The sequence below is a fragment of the Lepus europaeus genome, chromosome 21, assembly GCF_033115175.1.
Source record: "Lepus europaeus isolate LE1 chromosome 21, mLepTim1.pri, whole genome shotgun sequence".
NCBI classification, from domain to species: domain Eukaryota; kingdom Metazoa; phylum Chordata; class Mammalia; order Lagomorpha; family Leporidae; genus Lepus; species Lepus europaeus.
This window is the reverse complement of record NC_084847.1, coordinates 53903530-53926538: the sequence shown is the minus strand read 5'-3', so window position 1 is coordinate 53926538 and position 23009 is coordinate 53903530. Positions and strand designations below refer to the sequence as shown.

The window sequence follows — 23009 nt, the reverse complement described above, 5'->3', positions numbered from 1 at the left end:
CTAAGTGTTTGTTTTGTGGGAAGTTACTTCTAAGTTCCACGATCGTTTTGTTTTCCATTAATCTTGACTATTTAGGAAAATCAGAGATTTGGAATTGGATGGGTCGACTTTTGGAGAAACTAAGGAAAGCACAGAGATCTGGCAGAAATCACTTAGCTTTAGGTGCTAAGGGAACTACCATCGATTTCAAGATACTGGTCAAGCCCAGCAGCGAGTCAAAAAAAAAAAAAAACCAGGAAATTGAGGTGGGCTGGGGTGGAATTTTATGTCCTTTACATTTTAACTTTACTGAAGAGGCTAACTGGAGATTTTATTTAGACACTAAATGGGGAAAGGTTTTGGCACTTACTACATAATTTCTGGTTAACTAAACCAGGAAAGCAGCTCTGTGACGATACTTAACACCCTCCCAGCTCTGAGGCCTTTCTCTTTCGCCCACTGGAAAGCACAGCATCCTGCCCACCTCGCCCCAGCTTTGGAGTTTGGTTCTTCAGAGCCTTCCCCTTCCACTTCTTCCTTCCTGAGTCCACAGGTAGCCTTCCCCTTCCGTCATGGGCACTCACAGGACACGGTGTCACGCAGATACTCCCACCACTGCCGAAGCGTGGAGTCCCCCATCATGTGGACGATGTGGCCTGCCAGGCAGCCCCGGATGCTGTCCTCAGTGGAAAAGGAGCGACCGGAGCAGGCCAGTGAGTGCCACACATCTCGGTAGTAGAAGCCAGAGGGCCTTGGGGCTGGGAGCCCTGGGTGGCATGGGGTCCGCGGGGACAGGGCTACAAGAAGGAGAAATCATAAAGAAAACTGTTAATCTCTCTCTCTCTCTCTTTTTTTTTTTTTTTTTTTTTGACAGGCAGAGTGGATAGTGAGAGACAGAGACAGAGAGAAAGGTCTTCCTTTTTGCCGTTGGTTCACCCTCCAATGGCCGCTGTGGCCAGCGCATCACGCTGATCCAAAGCCAGGGGCCAGGTGCTTCTCCTGGTCTCCCATGGGGTGCAGGGCCCAAGGACTTGGGCTATCCTCCACTGCCTTCCCGGGCCATAGCAGAAAGCTGGCCTGGAAGAGGGGCAACCGGGATAGAGTCCGGCGCCCCAAGCGGGACTAGAACCCGGTGTGCCGGCGCCCGCAAGGCGGAGGATTAGCTTGTTAAGCCATGGTGCCGGCCAAAAAACTGTTAATATCTCACAGTATGTTGAGAATTCCTGCATGTGCTTCACATATGTTACTTCATTTATTCTTTTACAAAACCCATGAAGCACTATTCTTAGCCCCATTTACAGCGGGGGACACTGTAATCAAGAATAGGAACTGGCAGTTCCTAAAAAAAATTGAAAGTAAAGCTACCATATGATCCAGCAATTCCACTTCTGAGTCTGTAAGCCCTAAGGATCAATCAGTCTGTTGAAGGGGTATTTACACTGCCATGTTCATTGTAGCATTATCCACAACAGCTGAGACAAGCAAACAGGTCAACATATTGAGTGTCTGTCAGTGGATGAATGGATAAGGTGAATGTACACATGAGATTATATTCAGTCTTTAAAAAGGAAATCCTGCTGTTTGTGATGACATGAATGAATTTGGAGAGCACTGTACTCAGGGAAGTAAGCCAGATGGAGAAAGACAAATACCGTATGATTTCACTTATTTGTGCAATGTTCAAAAAACATGTTTCTATGTTTCTCATAGAATCAGAAAGTGGAATGGTGGTTGCCAGTGGGTGGAAGCTAGAGGGGAGAGAGAGAAAGAAATCTGTCCATTGGTTCACACACACACCCCCAACTGCCTGTAACAGCTGGAGCTGGGCTGGAACCCAGAATTCAAACTGATCTAGATGTGTGCACTAGAGGGGAGCTAGAGGGGAGTGGGGAGTTGGTTGTCAAAACTTACCAACTTTCAGTTATGAGTAAGTTCTGGGGATCTAAAGTTCAGCAAGATGACTGTGGTTAATGATGCAATATTGTGTACTTGAAATTTGCTAAGATAGTAGATCCTAACTATAGTTAATGATGCTGTATTGTATACTTGAAATTTGCTGAGATCATGGGCCCTAAGTGTTCTTACCATAGGAACACTTACATGCTAATTAACTTGTTTGTGGCAATGGTTTCCCAGTGTGTATGTATCACATTGTGCACTTCATATATATGCACTTATAAGCTATAGCTTGTTATAGCTGGGCAAATAAAAAAATCAAAGATAAAGGAGGATACTCTGCCATTTGTGACAACATAGTGAAGCTGGAGGACATTAGGCCAGGTGCAGAACAATTACTGCATGCTCCCACTTCCTCTGAGGAATATAATAGTCACACAGACATGGCAGAAGGGAGGTTGAGAGGGATTAAGGGGCTGTGGCAACAGGGAGGTATTGGTCAAAGAGTACCAAGTTTGAGAAACACAAGATGAATAAGTCCTCGAGGTCTGTAGTATGGCATAGAGCCTGTAGTTAAGTGTTATATTGTCTGTTTATTTTGCAAAATTTATTTTCATTTTGTTTGAAGGGCTGGTTCACTCCCCAAATGCCCACAACAGCCAGGGATGGGCCAGGCTGAAGCCAGGAGCCTGGAACCCCATCCTGGTCTCTCACATGGATGGCAGGGGCCCAAGTACTTGAGCCACCACCTGCTGCCTGCCAGGAAGTGCGTTAGTAGGAAGCTGGATCAGATGTGGAGGAGCCAGGACTGGAAACAGACACTCTGATATGGTATCGGGCACTAAATGACCACCTTGTCCTGTATATTTAAAAATTCACTAAGAGGATAGACCTTTTGTTAGATATTTTTATTGCATCATCATCATCGTCGTCATAAAGAATATGGGGAGAAACTTGTGGAGGTGATGAACATGTTTATGGCATTAATTGTTTTGATGGTATCAGGAGTGTATACTTACTTCAGACATACCAAGTGTATACTCAAACATTTAATATATATAGCATTTTGTATTATAACAGTCATACCTCCATAAAGTGATAAAAAGAAAAAAGAATGATGACTGACAAGGACAGCATGTGAAACCTGTGAAGCCTCGTAGTTCAGCCCCCACCACTAGCCACTGTACTGTGCTGGCCCGGCAAGGAGAGACAAAACTGCCAGTCCAGGCATAAAAGTCCCACCCCGCTCCCCCAGCCTATCCCAGCCCCACTCACCCAGACTGACATTCCCTGCGGCTGCCACAGTGATCTCAATTGGAGAATTGCCATGCGGGAGCAGCTTGTCAGTCACTTTCCTGAAGAAACAGCGAGAGTCAGCACAGAAGGTTAGTAAAGCCCAGGGAAGCCTGGGTCAAGGTTGCTGGACTTGTGATTTCTACTCTGCCTAATTAAAAAAAAAATTGACATGACTACAGTATAATTAGCAACTCCATAATTTGGGGCAAGGATGATCAGAAAACACAGAAAGAAGAGAAGTCTTATTGGGAGCTTGGGAGAGACTTCCTGCAATGAGTCCGCCCTTGTGTCTCTCAGCTTACTAACAGTTAAGGTCGGAAAAGAACACCTGAGCTGGACCAGGTGATCCTCCTCTGATAGATGGACATGCACAAGCCTTCCAGGAAAGACATTTTCCCACCACACCCTGGAGCAAATCGTTTTCTGTTATATGAAAACTCAGTGGGCGGCCTCACTCCCCGCATTTTAAGTGTGGACTGTGCATACTGACTTCCAAAAATGCTGGAAAGAAGAAGATGGTGTAGGGACACAATTTTACAGCCTAGGAACCTGATGAGCACCTCTTCAGCGAGGTGACAAATCATGCTAATAGCATTGTACCCTTGTGATGGGACTAGAAGTGGTTTTCCTCCCCAAACACTCAGCTCCAACCTAATCATAAGAAAAGTTCCAGTACAGAGGAATCCTACAGTGTAATTGACCGGCACTTCTCAACACTGTCAAGCTCATCGAGGACAAGGCAAGTCTCCCGAAGATCGTTCACAAAGAGGGCCTGAAGAGACGTGACAACTCAGTGTCATGGGCTAACTTGAATGGGATTCTGGAAGAGCAAAAAAACACATTAGGTAGAGGTGGCTGCTCAGCCCAGCCGTTGAAGACCGCCGTTAAGATGCCTACATCCCACAGCAGAGTGCCTGGATTCAGTACTCGGCTCTGCTCCTGACTGCAGCTTCCTGCTAGTGCACACCCCGGGAGGCAGCAGGGGATGGCTCAAGTAACTGGGTTCCTGCCACCCTAATGAGAGACCTGGACTGGAGTTCCCAGCTCCCAGTCCAGCTCCAATCCCAGCCACTGGAAATGGAACCACTGTCTGTCTTTGATTGAGGGGAGCTGGATGAAGGGTTTCCAAGACTCTGTGTACTATTTTTGTAACTTCTTGTGGGTCTATATTTGTTTCATAATAAAACGTTAAGTTTCAAAAAGTAATAAATCATTGCAGGTATCACAGAGGCATTTTTGATACTGCTGCCCTTTCCTATTCTACTCTTCATAAGGATGTAGTCCCTATCATGACTTTGGTGTTTGATCTGTGTCATTTTTTAAATTTTATTTATTTAAAAGGCAGAGTTACAGAGAGGGAGAAGCAGAGGTAGAAAGAGAGAGAGAGAGAGAGAGATCTTCCATCTGGTGGTTCACTCCCCAAGTGGCCACAACAGCCAGGGCTGGGCCAAGCCAAAGCCAGGAGTCAGGAGCTTCTTCCAGGTCTCCCAGGTCGGTGTGAGGGGCCCATGCCCTTGGGCCATCTGCTGCTGCCTTCCCAGGCACATTAGCAGGGAGCCAGATCAGAAGTGGAGCAGCCGGGACTTGAATCAGCACTGCAGGCGATGGATTCACCTGCTATGCCACCGCGCCGGCCCTCAGGATCTGTGCGCTTAAGAGAAGGGACAGAATTGTTCACTGTTCGTATAACAGGGACAGTGTTGTTCACTGTCTCCTCTGCATGTGAGGAAATGAGGGTATGAGCAGACAGCTGTCTGCCAACCAGGAAACAAGCCCCGCCACACACCGCACCTGCCGGCACCTTCACCTCCGACTTAGCCTCCAGAAGTGTGAGAAAGCTTTGTTGTGTAAGCCCCCGAAAGAGTTTTGAGAATATAAAAATTATTAAATTGTGTTGTATTGTAGTTTTAATTCTCTGATTTTTATTTATTTATTTATTTATTTTTTATTTTTGACAGGCAGAGTGGACAGTGAGAGAGAGACAGAGAGAAAGGTCTTCCTTTTGCCGTTGGTTCACCCTCCAATGGCCGCCGCAGTAGCGCGCTGTGGCCGGCGCACCGCGCTGTTCCGAAGCCAGGAGCCAGGTGCTTATCCTGGTCTCCCATGGGGTGCAGAGCCGAAACACTTGGGCCATCCTCCACTGCACTCCCTGGCCACAGCAGAGAGCTGGCCTGGAAGAGGGGCAACCGGGACAGGATCGGTGCCCCGACCGGGACTAGAACCCGGTGTGCCGGCGCCGCAAGGCGGAGGATTAGCCTGTTGAGCCACGGCGCCGGCCTCTCTGATTATTCATGGGTTGAGTTTTCATAGTTTCATTCACTATTCGGATTTTTCCTGTGTGATTTCCTCTTTCTTTTTGCCTATTTTCCTGGTGAGCTATGTGATTATTTTTATTGTTTCATAGGATTTCTTTACTCAGCCTAAATATTAGTCCTGAATTAATTATATGTGTTACAGGTGCAATCTTCCTGTCTATTGCTTGACTTAAGCTATGTTTATGGGACTTTTGGTAATGGAGAAGTTAATAATTTAGATATAGCCTAATTCACCAGTTTTTTAAAAGACTTATTTATTTTATTTGAAATGTAGAGTTAGAGAGAGGCAGAAGCAGAAAGAGAGAGAGAGGTCTTCTATCCTCTGGATCACTCCCCAGATGGCTGTAATGGCTGGTGCTGTGCCAATCTGAAGCCAGGAGCCAGGAGCTTCTTCCAGGTCTCCCACATGGGTGCAGGCGCCCAAGCACTTGGACCATCTTCTACTGCTTTCCCAGGCCATAGCAGAGAGCTGGATGGGAAGTGGAGTAGCTGGGACTTGAACTGGCGCCCACATGGGATGCCAGCACTGCAGACGGCAGGTTTACCCGCTACGCCCCAGCGCTGCCCCCCCCATTATGTTTATATAATATTAGTTATGCTCATGGATCTGGTCTCTTCCAGGATCTATTCACACCTAAGCAAATGCCACAAGATCAGGTCAAGAAACTTGAATAGAACTATTTCACACAGAAAATGTAAAATATAAAGAGAGGGAGAAACGAAGAGGGGGAAGGAAGGAGGGAGAAAGGGAAGTATTATTATATTCTTAGAATTGTACCTAAGAGGAGAGTAGTAAGATGTTGGTATAGCAGCAAGGTGTGCTGAGTTGCACAGAGAGAGATTGATGAATAGAGGGGACAGTCAGGTGACAGAACCACAAAAGGTTGGTGTGGAGTGGCACGGGAGCACACCAGAGAGTGCTGGGGACCACCCCGGGGTAGGTAGAGGTGCCCAGAACTACAGAAAGAGAACGGAACAAAGAACCAGTGGGAGGACGACTACCACCACTGCTGCCGCCTCCAACCCACCCTGGGACGGACAAGTGAGACACAAGCATGGATGAGTGGGGAAGGAAATCAAAGCAAAGTGAATAGTGCTTGCTGCTGTAAGCAGGAAGAAGGCGTGATCCTGGGGGACGAACTGAGAGATTGAACATGCCAGGATTCCTCAGTGTCTCCCCCCCACAACTAGAGCTGCAGCAGGTGGAGAGCAGCCATCTTGTTTGTTTACATTTGGGAGTGAAAAAGGGCGGGCTCTGCTTTTGCCTCCCCAACGCGAACTTCAGTGGCGGGGATCACCCCACCCCGGGGAACAAGGGCCACAGCGGTTTAGAGCGACTCCCCACTCATCACACAGGGGGCACAGTGATGGGGGAGCTGAGCAATGGAGGCCCAGGTGCTCTTGGGCAAACAAAGGAGCTTAGTATCTCAAAGCCCAGGTACCAGCCTACTCAAGTACCCGCCTCCCTCAGTTTCCAGAAAGAAACAAACACTAGAAGGTGGAGCTGCCTGCTTACACTGGCAATCGGCACAGACCCATAGCAGCCCATAGCAGAAGGAAATCGACCTAAAAATTAAACCAAACAGAAATGCTGAAGAACAAAGGAAAAATCATGAATAAGAATGTAGAAAAACCTATGAACTCGCCAATGGAGCCAGCTAAACCGTCCATAATAGAGGCTGAAGAAGAATTTGAAGTCATGCCAGAAAAAGAATTCAGAAAATTAATAATCAGATTACTTAGAAGCAATGAGAAACAGATTCAAGATCTGAATGAAAAGCATGCCCAAGGATTAGAGATCCTAAAGAGAAGCCAGAATGAAATACTGGAAATGAAAAACTCAATTGACCAAATAAAAAATACCTTGGAATCCCTCAGAAATTGAACAGATGAAATAAAAGGACGAATATCAGAACTCGAAGACAAACTTCCAAAAATAATACAGTCAGGTCAAACACAAGAAGAAATTAGAAAATTAAAAAACATGGTTGGATCTTCCTGTATATTGCCTTTTTGCTGGAAAATGTTGTATGTTGAATAAAATTTTCTATAAAAAGTAAAAAAAAAAAAAAAAAAAACCATGGTTGGAGACCTACAAGATTCAATCAAGTGTTGTAATGTCTGGATAATAGGAGTCCCTGAGGGTGTGGAAAGAGAGAACTGATTCATTTTCAATGAAATAATATCAGAAAACTTCCAACATAGGCGGTTTGAAAGAAACAACCAAATTCAACAAATACACAGGAGTCCTAACAAATTGGACAAGAAAAGGAATTCACCACGACATATTGTGGCAACACTCAGTGAAACAAAAAGAACAAATCCTAAAATGTGCCAGAGAGAAAGGACAAATCACATTCAGAGGTAATTCAATCAGACTCACCCCGGATTTCTCATCACAAACGCTACAGGCAAGGAGACAATGGCATGATATATTCCAAGTTTTAAAAGATAAAGGATGCCAGCCTAGAATAATGTACCCTGAAAAGCTGTCATCTATGAATGAAGAGGAAATAAAGATTTTCCACGACAAACAGAAACTGAAAGAATTTGTATCTTTGCATCCAGCCCTACAACACTGGCTCAAGGACATGCTGCACATGGAAATACAAAAACAAGAACTTCACTACAAAAGAAGAATGTAGAAAATGACCCAACTAAACTACAAACAAATCTCAAAATTCATAAACAGCTCTTTTAAGGAAACATGACAGGAAAAAGACAGTATTGAACAATAGTCACACTGAATGTAAATGGTCTCAACTCTACAATCAAGAGACACAGACTAGCTGAATGGATTAAAAAAGAAAATCTGTCTATCTGTTGCCTTCAGGAATCACACCTCACCAGCAAAGATGCACACAGACTGAAAGTGAAAGGATGGAAAAAAATATTCCAAGCTAACAGAAACCAAAAAGAGCTGGTGTTGCCATCCTAACATCAGACAAAATGGACTTTAACACAAAAGAGACAAAGAAGGACATTATATAATGATTAAAGGATCAATCCAACACGAAGACATTACTATTATAAATGTATATGCACCTAATTACAGGGCACCTGGCTACTTGAAAGAACTACTAAAGGATTAAAGGGAGATATAGACTCAAATACAATAGTAACAGGGGACTTCAACATCCCACTTTCACCAATGGACAGATCAACCAGACAGAAAACTAACAAGGAGACAATAGAGCTAATTGATGCTATAGACAAAATAGACCTAGTAGATATCTACAGAGCCTTCCACCCCACAGCCACAGAGTACACATATTTCTCCCTGGTACATGGAACTTACTCTAGGATTGACCATATGCTAGGCCATAAAGGGAGCCTCAGCAAATTCAAAAAAATTGAAACTATACCATGCATCTTCTCAGACCACAATGCAATGAAACTCAAAACCAGCAACTCAAGAATATCTGCATCATAAGCAAACACATGGAGAACGAACAACATGATTCTGAGTGAACAGTGGGCCATAGAAGAAATCAAAAGAGAAATCAAAAAATTTCTAGAAACAAATGAAAATGATAATACAACTTATCAAAACTTGTGGGATACAGCAAAAGCAGTGCTAAGAGGAAAGTTTATAGCAATTGGTGCCTACATCAAGAAACTGGAGGCCGGCGCCGCGGCTCACTAGGCTAATCCTCCGCCTTGCGGCGCTGGCACACCAGGTTCTAGTCCCAGTCGGGGCACCGATCCTGTCCCGGTTGCCCCTCTTCCAGGCCAGCTCTCTGCTGTGGCCAGGGAGTGCAGTGGAGGATGGCCCAAGTGCTTGGGCCCTGCACCCCATGGGAGACCAGGAGAAGCACCTGGCTCCTGCCATTGGATCAGCGCGGTGCGCCGGCTGCAGCACGCTACCGCGGCAGCCATTGGAGGGTGAACCAACGGCAAAAGGAAGACCTTTCTCTCTGTCTCTCTCTCACTGTCCACTCTGCCTGTCAAAAATTAAAAAAAAAAAGAAACTGGAAAGATACCAAACAAATGACCTCTCTATACACCTCAAGGATTTAGAAAAACAGCAGCAAACCAAACCCAAACCCAGCAGAAGAAAAGAAATACTAAAGATTAGATAAGAAATAAACAGAATTAAAACAAAAAAAATACAAAAGATCAGAAAAACCAAGAGCTGGTTCTTTGAAAAAATAAATAAAATAGACACACCATTGGCCCAACTAACCAAAAAAAGGGGAGAGAAGACTCAAATCTGTAAAATTAAAGATGGTAATTGAAACATAACAACAGACACAACAGAAATAAAAAGAATCATCAGAAACCAGTACAAAGAGCTGTATGCCAACAAATTGGGAAACCTGGAAGAAATGGATAGATTCCTGGACACATACAACCTTCCAAAACTGAGCCATGAAGACATAGAGAACCTAAACAGATCCATAACCATGAAAGAAATTGAATCAGTAATAAATGCGCTATTGAAAAAGAAGAGCCCAGGACCCGACGGCTTCACCGCTGAATTCTACCAGACATTTAAAGAACAACTAACCCCAGTTCTTCTCAAATTATTCAAAACAATTGAAAGAGAGAGAATCCTACCAAATTCTTTCTATGAAGGCAATATCACCTTAATTTTTAAGCCCAGAAAGGATGCAACAGAGAAAGAAAACTATAGACCTATTTCCCTGATAAACATAGATGCAAAAATACTCAACAAAATCCTGGCCAACCGAATCCAACTACACATCAGAAAGATCATTCACCTGGACCAAGTGGGATTTATCCCTGGTATGCAGGGATGGTTCAACATTTGAAAATCAATCAATGTGATACATCATTTGAGAAACAAACATCTTATGATTATCTCAATAGATGCAGAGAAAGCACTTGACAAAATACAACATCCTTTCATGATGAAAACTCTAAGCAAATTGGGTTTAGAAGTAACATTCCTCAACACAATTAAGACAATTATGACAAACCCATGGCCAGCATTATATTGAATGGGGAAAAGTTGGAGGCATTTCCATTAAAAACACATCAGACAGGGATGCCCACTCTCACCATTGCTATTCAATATAGTTCTAGAAGTTTTAGCCAGAGCCATCAGGCAAGAAAAAGAAATTAAAGGGATACCAATGGGAAAGGAGGAAGTCAAACTATCCCTATTTTCAGATGGCATGATTCTATATATAGGGGATCCAAAAGATTCTTCTAAGAGAAGAGACTATTGAAACTAATAGAAGAGTTTGGTAAAGTAGGATACAAAGTCAATGCACATAAATCAACAGCCTTTGTTTACACAGACCATGCCATGGCCGAGGAAGAACTTCTAAGATCAGTGCCATTCACAATAGCCACAAAAGCAATCAAGTACCTTGGGATAAATTTAACCAAGGATGTAAAAGAGCTCTATGATGAAAATTACAAAATATTAAAGAAAGAAATAGAAGAAGAAAAAAAATGGAAAAATATGCCATGTTCATGGATTGGAAGAATTAATATAATCAAAACGTCCATTCTTCTGAAAGCAATTTACAGGTTCAATACCATACCAATCAAAATACCAAAGACGTTCTTTACAGACCTAGAAAAAATGACGCTGAAATTCATATGGAGGAACAAGAGACTGCGAATAGCTAAAGCAATCATATACAATAAAACAAAGCCAGAGGCATCACAATTCCAGACTTCAATACATACTACAGGGTAGTTATAATCAAAACAGCCTGGTACTGGTACAAAAACAGATGTTTAGACCAATGGAACAGAATAGAAACACCGGGAATCAATCCAAACATCTATAAACAACTCATATTCGACAAAGGAGCTAAAACCAACCCCTGGAACAGGGACAGCCTCTTCAACATATGGTGCTGAGAAAACTGGATGTCCACATGTCGAAGAATGAAACAAGACCCCTATCTTACACTGTATACAAAAAAACCCTCAACATGGATTAAATATCTAAATCTATACCACGACACCATCAAATTAATCAAGAGCATAGGGGAAACCCTTCAAGACATTGGAACAGGCAAAGAATTCCTGGAGAAGACCCCAGAGGCATAGGTAGTCAAAGCCAAAATGAACAATTGGGATTTCCTCAAATTCAGAAGTTTCTTTACAGCAAAAGAAACAGTCAGGAAAGTGAAGAGGCAAACGACAGAATGGGAGAAATTATTTGCAAACTACACAACTGATAAAGGATTAACAACTAGAATCTATAAAATGATGAAGAAACTCAACAGCAACAAAACAAACAACTCAATAAAAAGATGAGCCAAGGACTTTAACAGACATTTGTCAAAAGAGGAAATCCAAATGGCTAACAGGCACATGAAAAAGTGCTCAGGATCACTAGCCATCAGGGAAATGCAAATCAAAACCACAACGAGGTTTCACCTCACCCCAGTTAGAGTGGCCCTCATACAGAAATCAACAAACAACAAATTTTGGAGAGGATGTGGGGAAAAGGGCAGCCTAACCCACTGTTGTTGGGAAAATAAACTGGTAAAGCCACTGTGGAAAACAGTACGGAGACACCTCAAAAAACCTGAATATAGACCTACCATATGACCCAGCCATTTCACTATGGGAGTTTACCCAAGGGAAATGAAATCAGTAAACAAAAGAACTATCTGTACCTCCATGTTTATCACAGCTCAATTCCCAATAGCTAAGACATGGAAGCAACCTAAATGTCCATCAACCAAAGAATGGATAAAGAAATTGTGGGATATATACACTATGGAATACTACACAGTAGTGTAAAAGGAAGAAATCTGGTCCTTTGCAACAAAATGGAGCAAGCTGGAAAACCTCATACTTAGTGAAATAACCCAGTCCCAAAGAGACAAACACCATATGTTCTCCCTGACTCAGGAGAATTAACAGCGCAGCTAAAATGAAAGCTATAGAAGCGAAATAGTCACCTTCAGAACTAATGTCCTCAAGAACTCTTGACCTGATTGTTGAGACAGTTAACTATTGTTACTTTTTACTGTGTATATCCTTTTGGTTTTGTTTTGTCTTTTTTTTTCTTTTTCCTCTGTTTTCTTTCTCTCTCATCTCTACCTCACACTATAGGCTGAACTCTCTATGTAACACAGAGTTAATTACATGTATTTTAAAGCAATTGGAAAAAGATACCAGTTAAAAACAAGGGGGGGAATAAGAGATGGAGGAGGTAGTCTAAGACTGTAAAACAGTGTAGTTCTGCATACAGGCATATAGACTCACCTCTAAGGGTACAGCCTAAGAACTCATCATGGGGCTCCAAACCCATAAGAATCAGTGGTATAAACACCATCTTCACTGTTACAAGGATCAACTTAAATGTTAAAGGCAACAGATAGACCGGTTTAAATTTAAAAGAGATGACATAAATAACATCAAATACCCGGCAAAAATAATAGAAATAAAAAAAGGAAGGGAGGGCCAACAGGGGAAGCAGTCCACACAGCAGACTCCTAGAATGACTTTCGCAGTAAACAACACTCTGACCTCAGAATCAACCCATAAGGCTTCCCAGTCGGGCTGAAAGGCCTGTAAGAGCATCTCAGGCATGGAAAGACAAGACTCTGTGGGGAAAAAAAAGACCTACACGGTGGATCTCTGCGAGACCTCAGAGAAAAGGAAGGGTCATCAAAGGAGACACTCTTCTCTGAAGGGAGAGGAGAACATCCTCTTTACTTATGGCCGTGTCCAAATAACGACGGAGTCTATGGTCACAAAAGGCCTCCATAGCCCTGGCAGCCCACGACGAGAGCCTGGATGATCACTGATGTCATAAAAAAAAAGAGTGTTAATTGTTGAAGGAACAACAGTAGTCACTGTGCACTTGCTCCCCAGGTAGGACCTCTGTCCCTATTGTATTGCAATATGAGAATTGACCAAATTCTCTCCCCAAACTGTACTCTATAAGTTGTGTGTGGGCATGGGGGCAAGTTGTTGAAATCTATGATTAGCATAGAGGTGGTCCTCTATATATAAAGTCATACTAAAAATGATCCATAATGAAGAAGGAGATGGGAGAGGGAATGGGAGGTGGGAAGGGAGCCGGGTGGGAGACATGGGGGAAAGAACCACTGTATTCCTAAAGTTGTATCTATGTAAAAATGCATTCATTAAATAAATAAAAAAAAGAATTGTACCTAGGAACTACATTGAATCTGCTCTCTTTGTAGTAATATGAAATTAACATGAAAATTGATAAGAAATATATTGCTGTAATTATTATGCTTTTGCTGTGATCCTGAGAATCTAATATATTAATAAGTTCCTGGGGCTGGCGCTGTGGCTCAGCAGATTAATGCCCTGGCCTGAAGTGCCAGCATCCCACATGGGTGCCAGTTCGAGTCCCAGCTGCTCCTATTCCGATCCAGCTCTCTGCTATGACCTGGGAAAGCAGTAGAAGATGGCCCAAGTGCTTGGGCCCCTGCATCCGCATGGAAGACCCGGAAGCTCCTGGGTCCTGGCTTCGTATTGGCCAGGCTCCAGCCATTGTGGCTGTCTGGAGAGTGAACCATTGGATGGAAGACTTCTCTCTCTCTCGCTCTGCCTCTCCTCTCTCTGAGTAACTCTTTCAAATAAATAAATAAATCTTTTTAAAAAAATAAGTTCCTTTAATAAAAAAGGTTTGGGGCTGGTGCTATGACATAGTAGGCTAAGTCTCCACCTGCAGCGCCAGTTTGAGTCCTGCTGCTCTTCTGATCCAGCTCTCTGCTATGGCCTGGGAAAGCAGTAGAAGATGGTCCAAGTGCTTGGGCCCCTGCACCCATGTGGGAGACCCAGATTAAGCTCCTGGATCCTGGCTTCTGGCTTGACTCTAACCGTTGCAGCCATTTGGGGAGTGAACCAGTGGATGGAAGATCTTTCTCTCTGTCCCTCTCTCTCTGTAACTCTACCTCTCAAGTAAATAAATACATCTTTTTTAAAAAAAAAAGTTTAAAAATAATCATTATAAAATAAAAATAGTGATTTATTTATTTGCTTTTTTTTTTTTTTAATTTGACAGGTAGAGTTACAGACAGTGAGAGAGAGACAGAGAGAAAGGTCTTCCTTCCATTGATTCACCCCCCAAATGGCCACCCGGCTGGTGCTGCGCTGATCCGAAGCCAGGAGCCAGGTGCTTCCTCCTGGTCTCCCATGCGGTTGCAGGACCCAAGCACTTGGGCTATCCTCCACTGCCCTCCCAGGCCACAGCAGAGAGCTGGACTGGAAGAAGAGCAACCGGGACTAGAACCCGGGGTGCTGGTGCCACAGGTGGAGGATTAGCCAAGTGAGCCACAGCACTGGCCTAAAAATAGTGATTTTTTTTTTTTTGGACAGGCAGAGTGGTTAGTGAGAGACAGAGAGACAGAGAGAAAGGTCTTTCTTTTTGCCGTTGGTTCACCCTCCAATGGCCGCTGCGGCCGGCGCACTGCAGCGCACTGATCCAAAGGCAGGAGCCAGGTGCTTCTCCTGGTCTCCCATGCGGGTGCAGGGCCCAAGCACCTGGGCCATCCTCCACTGCCCTCCCAGGCCACAGCAGAGAGCTGGACTGGAAAAAGAGCAACCGGGACTAGAACCTGGGGTGCTGGTGCCACAGGTGGAAGATTAGCCAATGAGCCACAGCGCCGGCCTAAAAATAGTGATCTTTAAATTTATACCATGAAAATATTAAGCAAATGAAAGTGGTTATAGCAACATTCATATGTAAAAATTAGAAATTAAAGCAAAAAGGAAGAAAATACAATGAATTTATTTATCACATAAAACAAACATAAAGTTGAAGATATTTAACAATATAAACTTGAAATATGTGAAGTGAAACCTGGGTCAGGCATCTGGCCCAGGGGTTAAGACATCAGTCGGGATGCCTGCATCCTGTGTTGGAGTGCCTGGGTTCAAGTCCCAGCTCTGCTCCTGGTTCCCGCTTTCTGCTGCTGCACACTGTGGGAGGCGGCAAGTGATGGCTCAGGTAGTTGAGTCCCTGTCACCCAAGGGGGAGACCCTAATTGAGTTCTCAGTTCTTGAGCATTTGGGGAGTAAACCAGCAGCTGAGAGCATATTCTGTCTCATTCTCTCTCTCTCTCTCTCTCTCTCTCTCTCTCTCTCTCTCTCAGATAAATAAAATAAATTGCAAAGAGAAATTGTCAAGTTTATAAATCCATAAGCACAGTGTGAACAGTATAATACATTTGTGTCCAAAATGAATAGATTCAACATAGAATATTAGTAAAGAGACAGATATTTGGAATAAAAAATTAACACAAGCTAAATTAAATAGGTTCAGAATTCCACTATGAAGAAACAGAATGCAAATTATTTTCAAGAAAATGTGGGGGGCCGGCTCTGTGGAGCGCGGGTTAAAGCCCTGGCCTGAAGCACCAGCATCCCTTATGGGCGTTGGTTCAAGTCCTGGCTGCTCCAATTCTGATCCAGCTCTCTGCTAATGCACCTAGGAAAGCAGTGAAGATGGCCCAAGTCCTTGGGTCCCAGCAGCCACATGGGAGACCCCAAAGAAGCTCCTGGCTCTTGACTTCAGATCAGTTCAGCTCTGGCAGTTTCAGCCATTTGGGGAGTGAACCTGTGGATGCAAGACCTCTCTTTCTCTACCTATTTCAGTAACTCTTTCAAATAAATAAAATAAATCTTTTAAAAAATGTGAACCACTAACAAAAATTAGTCATTTGTTGGTCACAAATGAATTCTAAATAAATTCTGAAGAATCAGTATCATAAAGATCTTAGTTTAATCATAATTTACGATAAAACTAGGAAAAATAAAAGGTAGCAACTTTTAAAGTTTAAAAACTTTTAAAATAACTTTTTAAAAACTATTTACTCAGTTACACAGAGAGGAGAGGCAGAGAAAGAGAGGTTTTCCATCTGATGGTTCATTCCCCAATTGGCCAACGAAGCCAGGGGCCAGGAGTTTCTTACAGGCCTCCCATGTGGGTGCAGGGGCCCAAGCACCTGGACCATCTTCTACTGCTTTCCCAGGCCATAGCAGAGAGCTGGATCAAGCAGCCGGGACTCAAACTGGCACCCATATGGGATGCCGGCACTGCAGGCGGCAGCTTTACCCGCTATGCCACAGCACTAGCCCCAAAATAACTTTTAAATAACAGATGAGTTAAAATGGAAATCACTGTAGAAAATATAAAACAGATAAACCAAAATAAAAGTGAATCTCCTGTATTTAAAAATTTTGAGAATACAGCAAAAGCTGTACTCAGAGGAAAATTTATAGCCTTAATTGTTTTTACTCCACAACAAGGAAGACCGAAACAGATGGGTTAAGTATTCTGAACCATTAAATTAGAAAAAGGTAAGAAGTTCTATGGAATTGAAGGAGCAAATGTTAAAGATACGAGCAGAAATGATTGAATTAGAGTGCTGGCATCCTGGTGCAGTGGTTAGACTGCCACTTCTGACACCTACATCCCACACTGGAGTGCTGGTTCAAGTCCAGGCTGCTCTGCTAGAGCGTGTGGCACAGCAGCAGAAGATGGCACAAGTGCTTTGGTACCTACCACCCATGTGGGAGACCGCAGTGGGCTCCTTAGCTCCTGGCTTTGGTCTGGCCCAGCCCCAGCCATTGCAGTCATTTGGAGATGAATGAGCAGATGGAAGATCTCCCTCTCCCTCTGAGTCTCCCTCTCCCTTTGTCTGTAACTCTGCCTTTCAAATAAATAAAATTTTTTTTTAAAAAAGAATGAATGGAGATTCCTTTCCTTGCACTGTGTGAGACCTAAGTATTTACAACACCTTCTCTGGAAATTCTAGACAAAATATTTGTATTTATTTTTATCTTTTATTTTTTTAAAGATTTATTTATTTATTTGAAAGTCAGTTACACATACACACACACACACAGAAAGAGAGAGAGAGAGAGAGAGAGAGAGGTCTTCCATCTGCTGGTTCACTCCCCAGTTGGCCTCAAAGACTGAAGCTGCACCAATCTGAAGCCAGGAGCCAGGAGCTTCTTCTGTGTCTCCCACACGGGTGCAGGGGCCCAAGGACTTTGGCCATCTTCTATGCTTTCCCAGGCCATAGCAGAGAGCTGGATCAGAAGTGGAGCAGTCGGGACTCGAACCAGCACCCATATGGGATGCTGGTGCTGCAGGCGGTGGCTTTGTCCACTACACCACAGCGCCAGCCCCTTATTTTTATTTTTTTTAAGATTTATTTATTTATTTGAAAGAGTTATGCAGAGAGAGAAAGAGAGGCAGAGAGAGAGAGAGAGAGAGAGAGAGAGAGAGAGAGAGAGGTCTTCCATCTGCTGGTTCACTCCCCAGATATCCACAATGGCTGGAGCTGCACCGATCTGAAGCCAGGAGCCAGGAGCTTCCTCTGGGTCTCCACATGGGTGCAGGGGCCAGGGACATGGGCCATCTTCTACTGCCTTCCCAGGCCATAGCAGAGAGCTGGATCAGAAGTGGAGCAGCTGGGATTCGAACCAGCATCCATATGGGATGCCGGCACTGCAGGTGGCCCCGACAAAATATTTTAAAATCTACTTAAATAATCTGTTCCAGACAACAACCTAAGTGAAGACAGAAATCCAGGTAAATAAATGAAGCACTCGAGTCACTTTTGTCCTGAGATCAGCTGCTCTGTCTTTGAATACTTTGCCTCTTTTCTTCCCTGGAGAATCCCCCTTTTTGTTTAATCCCAATGTCAATCGTATTCTTTCCCAGATATCTAGCGTGGCAATTTCACCATATTATGTGTATTTGTTTGGCAATGCCTATCCTAAAGTAGGCACTCAACCCTCATGTATTGAATGAGAAAACAAACACACAAATGGTATCAGCGGTGCAGGATTTAGAAGGAAGCATATGACTCGGGGTTGGAGAACACATCTCAGATTCTTACCCTGCCAATAGGGTCTCATCCTGTGGTGTGGTCACTTTCAGCATACTCCCACTCGAGTGGCCGACTAAAGAGTTGCAGGGCAGGGTAGGGGGTTGAGCACAGAACCAGAGCTCACCAGAAATCACATCTCTGTACTGGCAGGTAGCCCCTTTTGCTCCAGTCGACTGGGGGTCAACATTGCAAACAACAGTCTCTTCCACCCCTGTTGGTCCCCGGAAATACCCTCTGAAATTGACTGTGGCCCCTTTCTCTCTCCAGATTCTCCGCAGGACTCCGACTGCCTCACTGGAGTGGATCAGCCACACTTTGACCTGGGCCCTCCCAGCCCAGAGCAGAGGGAAAGACAGCAGGTAGGTGCCGTTCTCCAGATCCTGCACCTCCCCCGGGACTCCCGCATTTAAGTCTGGACCCAGCAGCTTTGCCCGAAACAGATCCCCACCGTGGGTCTTGGGCCTGCCCCGGTGGTCCCTGGCCACAAGGACAGCCTCTAGGGAGCTTCCCAGGTCGTAAGTGACTTGCACAGGGCCCCTCAGGTGGTAGGTGGAGGTCTGGGGACTGGTAGAGGCCAAGAAGTTTCCCTGATCTCCTGGGGTTGGAGGCCAGTACAGAAGGTGGGTCAAGTTGGTGAACTCCTCGGGCAGAGAGTCCAAGAGGGAGGGTGATTCTGTGGACTTGGAGGCAAACTTAGTGACAGGACGGGGTGCTGGGGGCTGATTGATGGTGCTGTCAGTCCAGAACATCTTGAAAAATAACACCTGTGGGTAGAGAAAGAGGAAGTCGTCAGTGGTTTGTGCTTTCCCCATTTTCTCTAGGAAAAGCTTTCCACTCATCATAGCTTGTCCCTCCTGCCAAGCGGGAGGACCCAGCAGTCCTGCCTGCCTGCTTCGTGCTGTGTGTCACTCATAAGCCTGGCCTCTGAGTCACCCCCTTTATTTGAAAGGAGCATTTCCTGTTGTAAAGGCGAACTTGTCCCTCTGGTTTAGCTCAACTGTCTCAAGTTTCTTATTCCCTCCACTACCCTCCCCACCACACGGGCACACAACATTCACATACAGTGTTACAAGTAGGCTTGGATTCAACCCTCACATCTCTAAATTTCCTCACTCCTCCCAAAACCTGCTTCCCCACCCAGAGCCTCATATATTTTTTTTTAAGATTTATTAATTTATTTGAAAGAGTTACAGAGAGAGGGCGAGACAGAGAGAGAGGTCTTCCATCCACTGGTTCACTCCCCAGATGGCCACAACAGCAGGAGCTGCGCCGATCCAAAGCCAGGAGCCAGGAGCTTCTTCTGGGTCTCCCATGTGGGTGCAAGGGCCCAAGGATTTGGGCCATCTTCTACTGCTTTCTCAGGCTGTAGCAGAGAGCTGGATCGGAAGAGGAGCAGCTGGGACCAGAACTGATGCCCATATGGGATGCTGGCGCTTCAGGCCAGGGCTTTAACCTTACACTGTGCCACAACGCCAGCCTCGAGTCTCACATTTTTAAAAAAATTATTTTAGGGGCCAGTGCCATGGCATAGCAGGTAAAGCTGCTGCCTGAAGCACTGGCATCCCATACAGGTGCTGGTTCTAGTCCTGGCTGCTCCACTTCCAATCCAGCTCCCTGCTGATGCTCCTGGAAAAGCAGAAAAGATGGCCCAAGTGCTTGGGCTCCTGCCACCCACCCTGGAGACACTGATGGAATTCCTGGCTTCTGGCTTCAGCCTGGCCCAGACTGAGCCATTGCGGCCATTTGGGGAGTAAGCCAGCAGATGGAAGATCTCTTTCTTTGTCTGTCTCTCCATCTCTATAACTTTGCCTTTCAAATTAAAAATAAATATTTTTAAAAATGAAAATGTAATTAGAAGACAGAAATTCAGAGAGAGAGAGAGAGACAGAGATCTTCCATCCACTGGCTTACTTCCCAAATGCTCACAACAGCCAGGGCTGAGCCAGGCCAAAGCCAAGAGCCTGAAATTCCATCTGGGTCTCCCACGGGGGTGGCAGTAACCCAAGCACTTGAACCCTCACCCGCTGCCTCCCAGGGTGTGCATTAGCAAAAAAGTGGAATTTGAAATGGAGTTGGGACTTGAACCAGGCACTCTGATACTCGGTGCAGGCATCTGGCACAGCATCTTCTCCACTTATCTAAAAGCCCCCCCCCCCCGAGCCCAGATTCTAAGTGTTCCCTTTTCTCCCCCTGTTTCTCCAACAGCGCCACCCCCACCTTCCACGTTCCAGGTTTCTGATTGACAGTCATGTGGGCAAGCCCTTTGTTCAGTGCTCTTGCGTGCTATGGAGGAACACGGGGAGCCCCCCCTTAGGGAGTGTCCTCTCCAACAGGGCTCAGCTGGAAGGAAGAGATTCAACAGCCAGCAGGCGTGGGGAACTGTTTTTTCTGCCAAGGGCCATTTGGGTGTTTACAACATCATTTGCAGGCCATACAACATTATCCACTGCTGTAGATTTATTGGATTTCGAGTCCCATCTGCAGTTGCCTTGGCAGGTCCAGACCAAGTGACCTTGCAGGCCTTCTATAGCCTGTGGGCTGGACATTTCCCACCCCTGATACAGAAACCTAAAAAAGCTAGAAAAAAAAAAGCAAGAAACTGTATAGAAAGATACAGAACAGGTGTGGGCTGGCTAAAGGAGCAAGAAGTGGCAGATTCTTTTCTTTTTTTTTTTTTAAAGATTTATTTATTTATTTGAAAGAGTTACACAGAGAGGGAAAGAGAGTGAAACCATCCCCTGGTTCACTCCCAAATTGGCTGCAACAGCTGGAGCTGCGCCGATCTGAAGCCAGGAACCAGGAGCTTCTTCCGAGTTTCCTACATGGGTACAGGGACCCAAGACTTGGGCCGTCTTCTACTGCTTTCCCAGGCCATAGCAGAGAGCTGGATTGGAAGAGGAGCAGCCAGGACTTGAACTGGTGCCCATGTGGGATGCCGGCACTGCAGGCGGTGGCTTTACCCGCTGCGCCACAGCGCCGGCCCCATGGCAGATTATTTTCTAGGAAGACTTGCTGTTTTCCGCAGCAGAATCCCCTCCAAGGGCCCAGATCTCTCTGGTCTCATACTAAGGAACACAAATCACAAATATAGACTGAAGAAATGCAAAGATGCAAACGGGAAGAGAGAGGCCATGTTTTGTGTGATGAGGGTGGGAATCGAGGCACCTGCATATCAGATACTCACCTACACCCAGCAACAGTGCCTTCTGTTCAGGCAAGTATGATTCAGAAGAGAAAAGCAACCCACTGACATATCTCAGATGCCAACGCGTGGGAAGAACACCAACATCTACTACTGCAATTAGAAGGACGAGCTTGAGTGTCATGATCTCCTGTTTAGACGGCGGTTAGTGCAACAGAGCCCAGTCTTAGGAGGCGTGGGGGTAACAAACCTGCTGTCTGTCTCCCACTGTCTGCTGAACTGGCAGTCTCTTTACACATCTGGCTCCTTTGTTAAATCGTGCTCAGAGTGCTGCTTGTTCTCAAGATCCAGCGGAGTAGGCTGCAGGCAAGCCTCAGTGGCTGAATTAGGGATAAGAAGTGTGGCCTCTGGTCAAAAGCCAAGACAGAAGCCTTTAGTGTGAGGGTGAGGTGCACAGAGAGAGAGAACTTTGGGTTTTATGCTCTCCTGTGCTCTTTGGAGGCAGAAATAATGAGAGAGGAGTCCGAATTCACAGGTCATGAGCTGACAGGGATTCTGGATTTTTGAAAGATTTATTTATTTGGAAGGCAGAGTTACAGAGAGAAGAAGATACACACCTACACACACACATACACGTACACACATACAGAATCTTCCATCCGCTGATTCACTCCCCAAATAGCTGTAATGGCCAGGGCTGGGCCAGGTTGAAGCCAGGAGCTTCTTCCAGGTCTTGCATGTGGGTCCAAGCACTTGGGCCATCTTCCACTATTTCCCAGGCACATTAGCAGGGAGCTGGATTGGAAGTCGAGCAGGCAGAACTCAGCACCCGTATCGGATGCAGGACTGGCCCAGGTTGAAGCCAGGAGCTGGCTGGTGACAGGAAGGCAGGAAGCTTCAGCGCTGGTGACAGGATTCTGGCTTTGACGATTATGGCAAGTCCACCAAGAGCTCCATGTCCTGATCTCTGGACCCTGTGAATTTGCCACCTTTTATAGTAAAAGGGGCTTCGCACATGGAATCTCACCTTACAATTGGTGAGGTTATCTAGCTTTGATTATAATCATAGATCTTTTTATAAGAGGAAGGAGATTCATTACGGAAGACAGAGGTGGTTTAAACATGGAAGCAAAGGGACAGAAACGCTGGAAAACACTACACTGCACCCCGGCTCTGGAGACAGTGGAAGGGCCCTGGGCCAAAGGCTGCAGACAGGCCCAAGAGACGGGAAAGGGTTAGGGTTAAGGAACACCACCCAGGAGTCCCATTTTCACGACTTCTGACCTTCAGAACTGTTAAGAGAAGAAATATGTGTTTAAGCCATGGCATCTGTGAAACTTTGCCATAGCAGCCATAAGGAAACTAGCACATACTAGCTAAACTTATAAAGTTCAGGAGAATTGACTGGATTGGCAACCTACAGAACTTGAAAGATGGCAATTGGGGACTGATCACAATAGACTGAGGCCATTTCGGATGCTGGTAACTGCACCAGCAGGTGCTAAAATGCATTCCTAGAAGGAGAACCACCCCAAAGTCATTCTTCAGGCTTGGCTCCGGATA

General features: G+C 45.1%; 1 protein-coding gene across 1 annotated transcript in view; it reads right to left on the bottom strand.

The window, feature by feature from the left end:
* LOC133750552 (NXPE family member 3-like) overlaps window positions 1–19116 on the bottom strand; it is a 36698-nt gene extending 17582 nt beyond the window's left edge. The window contains exons 1-3 of the mRNA XM_062180123.1: window positions 18314–19116; window positions 3151–3230; window positions 564–776 (exon numbers count right to left, since the gene is read on the bottom strand). Of these exons, the coding sequence (XP_062036107.1) occupies window positions 564–776; window positions 3151–3230; window positions 18314–19116 (1096 nt within the window). The remainder of the gene's footprint in view (window positions 1–563; window positions 777–3150; window positions 3231–18313) is intronic.
* Between the last annotated feature and the right edge of the window lie 3893 nt (window positions 19117–23009).